Source organism: Neomonachus schauinslandi, chromosome 2 (assembly GCF_002201575.2).
Source record: "Neomonachus schauinslandi chromosome 2, ASM220157v2, whole genome shotgun sequence".
In the NCBI taxonomy this organism is placed as follows: Eukaryota; Metazoa; Chordata; class Mammalia; order Carnivora; family Phocidae; genus Neomonachus; species Neomonachus schauinslandi.
In genome coordinates this window covers 147,934,446-147,943,329 of record NC_058404.1, presented here as the reverse complement: position 1 = coordinate 147,943,329, position 8,884 = coordinate 147,934,446, and the positions used below count along the sequence as shown (strand labels likewise).

General features: G+C 34.9%; 1 protein-coding gene across 1 annotated transcript; it reads left to right on the top strand.

The window, feature by feature from the left end:
* The first annotated feature begins 2,014 nt into the window (after nucleotides 1–2,014).
* ODAM (odontogenic, ameloblast associated) lies at nucleotides 2,015–8,607 on the top strand. The gene is given in 9 exon segments (XM_021702277.1): nucleotides 2,015–2,065; nucleotides 2,152–2,216; nucleotides 3,004–3,040; nucleotides 3,592–3,825; nucleotides 5,826–5,930; nucleotides 6,818–6,865; nucleotides 7,690–7,761; nucleotides 8,185–8,346; nucleotides 8,578–8,607. Coding segments are annotated over 9 exon segments (804 nt in total).
* The last annotated feature ends 277 nt before the right edge of the window (nucleotides 8,608–8,884 follow it).

Sequence of the window (8,884 nt, the reverse complement as noted above, 5' to 3'; positions counted from 1 at the left end):
TGGAAGCTTAACGGACTGAGCCAACCAGGCGCCTCCTGGAAATTATACTTTCTGGTCATAATTCACAAGCGTGTACCTACAAATCTCAAATATAATGAAGTTAGACTTCTATAATCAAGCCTGAACCATTAAGCTTTCTCATCAAAACATGGCAATGATATAAGTATCCTACCTGTCTTGACATGTCATTGGATGTTCCTGGAAAATTATAACTCATACATAAGAAAATAATTTTTATTATAAGCAGTGCTAAAATTCAAACTCTATTCTCTTGATCTGCAGAATATTGATCTACTGCACAATGGCTCTCTGTAAGCTTCTTAACTGATTTTTCAGGTTAGTTGAAGGGGGAAAAAAGCAGAGATAACATTTTGAAAGGACTAATATATAAGCCATTGTTATTTGTACTTCATCATCTGTCTTATTGGAACAGAGCAAAGTTAAGGATAATTTTAATGGTACATAATCCAACAGTCATATGTACTTGGCATTGATGTGTGTTTTTGTACTTTTATTTGAATAAAAGGGTGTCTGGTGTTCTGGTAATTGAACTAAAACAAAGTAATGAAGTCACAGTGACAATATCTCGTTCAGGATTTCCTCATGGTAAGGTTCCTCAATTTAACGTCTCTGCACCTTAATCCATGCAGACTGACATTGCTCTGGATGTGTATCACCTTTTTCTCCTCTGAATAAAGAAACCTATTTATTTCACAAAAGCCAATGGAATACTTACTGGGTGAATGACACTGAACAAAAAATTAATAAGTCAACATAGCAGAATGGGATAAAGAGACACAGAAAACATCCACATTAGGAAGTGGTAAGAATTAAATGAGAGCTCCTTGTTACTTCCCCTCCTACGCAGAGATAACTTTGCTGCCAATGACATAGGGAGCTATCAGGCAGGAAAGCATATTTCAATGCTTTTCTTTTCAATATGTTATATAACTTCTAGAAGGTTTAGTCATAACCAAAGCAGAAGCCAGGAATAATCACAGAGGATAATTTAATGACATTACTAAAACAGTGGAAATCCCTACACTACCTGGATGATTAGGAAAAGGGTTATTAGCTAAGCCATTGTCTGAAACCCACTGAGTCACTGGTCCCTTTGAAAAATGATTGGTCATTCTTTTCTAAAGATGGGTTTTTAAATTTAAGAGAAGCTTCAAGCAGCAGAGCTGAAAGATAAAAAGAACACAGATCTTGCATGGGTTTAGATTTCTCTTCTTAGGCAAAGGATTGAGGTAAGATATCAAAATCTTTGCTTTCATAATTTTAAGAGCCCAAATCAGTCAACTCGGAAGGTTAAACTACCAGGGTCCCCTCAATGCTTATATAGATCAGTAATTTGAATTAGGGCAGGAGTTTTTACACCTGGAGGACAAGAGCTAATATGCTTCCACAGGTTGCATTATAAATCAATATTACAGTTTCATTTCATAATCTCTTTCCTTAAATTAGAAAAATATTGACTCAGTTGCTCAGTTTTAATATATTTTATGTTATTAGACTTTTAAATGGACTTGTATCTGTTACCGGACTATTGTCAGATCTTTATTGTAGTATTTTTACTACTACGTTAAATAGACATTAAAACTGTTTTCATAATAAAGACCTAGTTCACTGACCCCAGTCATGGGCCACCCATGATCAGAAGGACCCATTCCCTGATGTACAGAACAGCGCAAGTGATGAGGCCATCTTGTTCATTAACTCATTCAACTACATCACATGCCACCAAATGAATCATTTGGTCAAGCTAAAAGGGCAAGCAAACAATTCTGGTTTTTGTAAACAGCTGCTCTGAGAAAAAGAATTATTTCTGTTATAAATATTTATAAATCTACCTTTTTTATTTTAAATCCTAATATATAAGTAAATACTATAGAATTCACCCAACTACTCTTCTGATTGAACAATACCAACCACTTATTGTTATGATTTTTACGATAGAGGGTCTATTTAAAGCTCAATTTCACACCTTATTTTCTAGATATTTCAACTGAAAATGAAAACCATAATTCTTCTTGGGCTACTGGGAGCCACAATGTCAGCCCCAGTAAGTGATTTCATGGTACATCTAAAATCATCCTGTGAAACCTGTAACAAATCCTTCTTTGACCATTTCTGGGTTTTATTTTTTAGCTTATCCCACAGCACCTGATGTCTGCAAGCAACAGCAATGAGGTTAGTTTAAATACATACAACAAGCTCTCCATTTTTTTTTTTTTTTTTTTTTTTTTAGGGAAACCCAGGGGAGAAGAGATAAAAACCTTCATTTTCTAGCTCGCACTTTCTCAAATAAACAAATCTTAAAAAGGAGGGGGGAAAGGCACCTGGGTGACTCAGTCAATAAAGCCTCCTACTCTTGATTTTGGCTCAGGTCAAGATCTCAGGGTCTTGAGATCTAGCGCCCCTCCTTGGGCTCCACAATTAGCAGAAAGTCTGCTTGAGATTCTCTCTCCCTCTCTCTCCCCCTGTCCACCATGCTCTTTCACTCTTTCTCTAAAATAAATAAATAAATCTTTTTAAAAAGCCTTAATTAATTTATCCTGCATTCCTATCCACTAACTCTTATATCCGAATCATTTCCAATGTTCATGTTTATTTGGTATACCAGGTTTTTTCTAGAATATTATTTTGCTCCCTTGTGTGACTGTAAATTCTTTAAAGGCAGAGACAGTATCTCATATATCTTTTTATTTTAATAGCACCCAATATGGGTGTACACAGGTGTTTAAGAGCATAAAAATGACTGACTAAACCACTGGAATGGGCTGAAGTTGTGCAATCTCAGACCCAGCAGGAGAGAGGTCGTTAAATCCCATTCTCTAATCACTGTAATTTAGTACAAGCTTAGTGAGAAAACACCCCTAGCAGGAAACTGATTGGTCAGCCCTGGCTTGTTCTATATTTGTAGTAAATCTTGTTCTTGATAGTTTTAGCATCTGTACTCATCTTGTTTTCATATTATCTTTCCTTTTCTAATTACTTGAGTCTTAATAATGCTCAACTCCAGCCCCTACAGCTTCAGGTACCTCAATAATTATTTTAAGAATATTTTTCGACTGCTTAGTTCTTATAGTACTTTGTAGAGAACAAAATGTTTACTGATTTCATTTCTGAAATCTCAATTTTTAAGGTTATGAATTTGTCCGATATATTCTAACGACCATTTATTTGAAAACAAAAGTAAATGTTGCAATCTGATTAACATTTACTTATTGAAAACTTGGTAAGTGCCAGGCACAAATTCTCACAACTGTGAGATAAATTAACTACTTACACAAAGTCATACTCAACTGTTAAAAAAAAAAAAGGACTTAAAACCAGTCTGGCAACTGCAGAAACCATACTCTTTATCCATCTCATTCTGCCCCATATTTTTTATGGCCATTGGGAAGTTGGCATTCTTCATGCTATTTGCACAGCTCATAATGTGCTAAGATGCCATCCTTTTTTATAATGCAGCAATGGAATTACAGAAATTGTCTACATTTTGCCTTTTTCTTGCTTAGGACTGATTTTAAATTCTTTTCAAAATGAAAGAGAAATGCTTCCTTTCTTCCTTTTGTGTCCTTCCAGGGACCATTTAATTCATGGATCCCTCCTTTCTCTGGGATCCTGCAACAGTAGCAGCAAGCTCAAATTCCAGGGCTCTCTCAGTTCTCTTTACCAGCTCTTGACCGGTTTGCTGGACTGTTCCCCAATCAGGTACCTTTCCCAGGATGGGTCAGTTTTGCCCAAGGAACCCAGGTGGGACAGCTGGACGCCTCACAGCCTCAAACACCACCGCAGACCCAGCAGGGCCCTAATCACGTAAGTCGGGCCTCTCCTATCCTGTTGTTCTGAGGAGAGAGAACACACGCTGAATGTGAAAATGAGTAAGAATCAGCTTTAAAAGAAGACAGCAGTTACTGAGAAAGACTTCTTTCTCATAATTTGCTCTACCATCACTGGAAATACTTCCTTTTCTGATTTCTAACATGAAAAATACCATTTAAATCAGCTCTTCTATCACAGCCACAGGTCAAGAGTATTAAAAACATGTCCGAGAAAAGATAATTAGGGAAATTTCATCTTTAAAGAAGAAACAATTTGCATTAATGATATACATATGATACATGACCTTTGTTGTCATAGAAGTCTTTTTTTTTTTTTTAAAGATTTTATTTATTTATTTGACAGAGAGATAGCGAGAGCAGGAACACAAGCAGGGGGAGTGGGAGTGGGAGAGGGAGAAGCAGGCTTCCTGCCAAGCAGGGAGCCCAATGTGGGACTCAATCCCAGGACCCCGGGATCATGACCTGAACCGAAGGCAGACGCTTAACGACTGAGCCACCCAGGTGCCCGTCATAGAAGTCTTTAATACAAATTATACAGATAAAATATGATATGATGTACAGATAAGAAACACTTGCCACATTATTTGGCAGTCAGGGCATTCTGCTCAAACTATTACCAGGATATTTTCAATTTAATTACCTATTACAATCAAATGGTGGTGATTTCCATTAAACCTTAAAAAAATGAATGCCAACTAGTATTATCATTAGAGTAATATGGAAAACCCTCTCAAGATTAGTTTCACCTAATTAACTTTTAATAGACTAGGTTCAAAGAAATAGGGACATGGATAAATTATTCACTAGCAGAGTACTGACCATTTCATAAAACGTTATACCACTTGGCTCTCATGTGATCATAATTATGTAATTTTTGTCCCACGCTCATTATAAAATAAAAGTTACTTCTAGACATTACCTCATTCTATGCCAGAGCCTTTAGAGAGGTAGATACATGGTAAGTGGGATTACTTCATTTTAAGGATCAGGGAACTAAGTCTTAATGAGATTAAATTCCCAACCTTAATGAAAGTAAATAGCTGAGTTGGAATATAATTCTTCATCTTTCCTTAACCACTAAACCAGTGGTTCTCCACCTTGGCTTTGCATTAGAATCTCTGGTGGTAATTTGGAAAATTACAAATGCCTGAACCCTACCCACACCTAATGAATTAAGACCTGATGAGTAGATCCCAAATAAGATTATCTACTAAAATGCTCAAAAGGTGATTTTTAATTCTTAGCCAGAAATAAGAACCATTGCATAAAATGTACTTCTCAAACTATAGTTGTTTTTTTAAAACTTATGTTTAATATAGTCTCTTATTTAATTATGCAAGGACACAAAACATACTAAATTCTATGTATGTACTAGGATCCCCATTTTCTATAAACACATATGCATGTATAGACACACACAGGCATAAATGGAAGCCAATACATGATAATGTGGGTGGTAAAGTTGCAGGTGATTTTATTTGTTCCTTGTCTATTTCTGGATTTTCCAAATACTCTAAAAAGGCTTATGGGTTATCTTTTAAAAAATGGCAATTATTAAGGCAACACATTCTTGAGAATTCATTCATTATCACAGAACTTCTAATACCATTCCTGCAGAATAATGATTCTTAAAAAACATAGGGAAAATATCCGGTAAGTCAGACATGACTTCTTAGATATTCGCAAAGTAAACTGTACATAAAGTTTGTATATAAAGTATACAGTTTGTATAAAAAGTCCACGGTGCCCTTTCTTAAAAGCCTATTATTTTACTACTTCTTTCATGTGTTTGGTCAAGCAACCTTGAAACAAAGTCCAGTATCATGTGCAATATGAGTTATTTCTAAAGTTTGAGAAGGGCTGCTTCACACATTATTTTGTTCATAAAGTTACTAGATATAAACTGAAGACCTTTTTAAAAAGGCCTCTGCTGATGTAAAGGAAGCTCTTACATACTTCTCTGTTTACAAATAGATGCTTCAGTACTATCCAGTCTACATGCTCCTACCCTGGGAACAATCTCAACAAATAGCCACACGATCACCTCCACAAACGGGACAGCAGCAATTTGAGGAGCAGGTACTACTGTTTGACTTTAGTCTGACTAGTTCCATCTGAGACTAGAGGAGATACGGTAAATCTTCAGAGGAGAGAATATCTGAGTATATTTACTGCAAAAGCTCAAAAGCCTGAACTGGTGGTCACAAAAAGATACAGTGCGTTCCAAACAATGAATCATGGAATACTACATCAAAAACTAATGATGTAATGTATGGTGATTAACATAATAAAATAAAATTTAAAAAAAAGATACAGTGCATTCTCCTAACATATCACTAATTTGGAAATGCCCAAAGGCTGGATTTTAAAAGAATGAAGTCAGTGAGTGGACTTCAATAAAATCAGAGGCCAAAAGATGAATCATCTTGGAAAATTTTTTTTCTGACTTTTAAAAAGCTACGAGCATCCTTCTTGTCACGTTTACATGTGGTTATTATTAAGGAAAAAAAAAAAATAGCTTCCATGATGGAAGGCACCTATGATCACTAGATAACGTTAATATTGAGTTTTGTGGACCTACAGTACATTTTTAGAATTCTAATGTAATTTCAGGTGGCCCATATATAGTTAGATTTCTTTTAGTTAGAATGGGGAAAAAATTTAATAGTTTATCACCACTCTAAAACTAAATTAGAGAAAACTGAAAATTATGCTTTAAGTGACTGGTAGTAGTAATTCTAATTAAGTTGTGTTAGTTTAAAGAGAAAAGAATTTTAACCTAGAAATCATATGGTATTAAAAAGATGCTTCATAATTTAACAATAATTTTTACCACCTAGATCATATGAACTTTCAAAAAAGCATTTAATATAATATAAATATATATAATTTTAAGTAATAATTTATTACAAAATTATGACAAAATCATCACAGCAAATCTAACCCATTTTCCAAAAATCTGACAGATGCCATTCTATACTCAATTTGGATATATTCCAGTACAAGCAGAACCTGTAAGTAATGCATACATTTCATTGAAAAAAAAAAAAAAAACACCTAACTTTTGAAACGACTTGCTTCAGAATGTATTAAATCTATCAGCACCCTTCAGCCAAAAACCATTAGGAACACACCCATAGTTGAACAAAATTAGATTTATCTACTCATTGCAATGAGGGAAGACCCACATGGGGAACAGTGGGGTGTCTTAATAGGAAGATGACTGACTGTTCAAAGGGTCTGGGCTTCTGTCAGGTGATTTTGAGGAGAGTTCAAGAAATAATGGTCCACTCTGAATTGGGTGTTCTCAAGAAGTGATGGGTAATTCTATGACTGGTAATTAAACAATTCTTACCTAGAAGATAAAGGCAAAGAAGAGTGAGGCAAAGGCTCTGAAATGGTAAAGAAGGAAGAGTTACTCAGATTATCCAGGATATGAGGATGCCTGGAATTTTTGTGGCTTGCATGGCAACCTTCTTTAGACAAGATTACACAGTGGTTTTGGTTTTTTTGTTTTTTGGGTTTTTTTTTTGTTTTTTGTCTTATTTCATCGTGTTCAGACTTGACCTTGTCTGATGTCCGTATTCTGTAGGATTGTTAATGTTCAACAGAACACCAGGGCCTCGCAGCAAATGTCCGGTAAGCTCCTGACAACACAAGCAGAGTTGTGTGTCCTGTGTCAGGAGCTACTTTTCTCTTTCGCAAATCTAAATGATTATCTTTGTTTTTAAGAAACTAAAATTGAAGAATTTGGGAGGTGTGTAGCTGCCTTGGATGCAAAACCACATATTTTATAGATGAAAAATTTAGACTTTTTTTCAACTTTCCAATGTTACAGGTTATGCCGGTAGGACAGCACCAATTAGCCTTAGATCCCCTCCTAGGCACAGCTCTTGAAACTGCTGTGATGGTAAGATCCCTTACCACATTGTGCTCCCAGAGGTCAGCAACTGGGAGCCGACAGCTTCCTGCACTATTGTTCATTTTAATGGACTTTACTATTATTTTTCCACCAACAATTATTATTCCTTCCACCTATAATCTTTTGCCAGTCAAGATTCAATTTACTCAGTTCATCAAATATTTACTTCCCTATAACAGATAAACTCCTAGGGACACTCATTTAAAATCAGGTATTAAGAGACATCCACATTTGCTGGCATATATTTATAGCCATTCTATGATAGATTATAATCTAAAAAACTAATAAAGTCCTTTACTTCTTAAATAAATTATTTACCTTGCATATCAATCCTGTTGCTTTATTTTCTTCCCAATTTTGACCTTGTATTTGAACCTGTAACTGCTTTGTGTTCTTTCTAATTCTCTATAGCCAGCAGGAGGAGTGATACCATATCTACAAAAAGAAGTGATAAACTTTAAACATGCCAGTGGAGGAATTTTCATTCCTTCAACTTCACAAAAATCCAGTACTACAAATTCTTTTGTTCCTGCTATTGACCCAACTATTACCCCAGAGTTGATGGAAAAGAAGGTAGAGTAATCAAAGATTTATTTTATGTAAGAAATTGTTATCTAATGGAAAATATAAAGGTAATGCTTAATTTATAAGACTCAGTCATAGAAATAATGAGAGACTTAATGATATAGTAAAATACATGGCCTTTACCTTAAATAGGCCAATAATTGATTACTAGTAATCAATTAGAATATAATTTAATTTTGATTTAATAAGCACTTCTTATGAATATCCTTTTCTCACTAGGCCAAGACTGATTACTTAAAGGAACCGTAAGATGTCCTAATCATTCAGAGTTTTTGGTAGGTATTTGCCAAAAGGCATGCATTAAGTACCGTGATACATCCTAAATAAAAGAGAAAAAAACAACATACTGTCAGGGGAACTCATGAAGAGGTCTTACCAAAATCAAACAAACAAACAAAAAAAGTTAGTGTTTATATAGTTCTATAAAGCTAATAGTAATTGTGGGACTTCAGCAACTTTTTAAAAATAAAAATAAATTTTGAGAACCATGTCTGCCTATGCCATAAATTTGGTATAAACTCTGAAA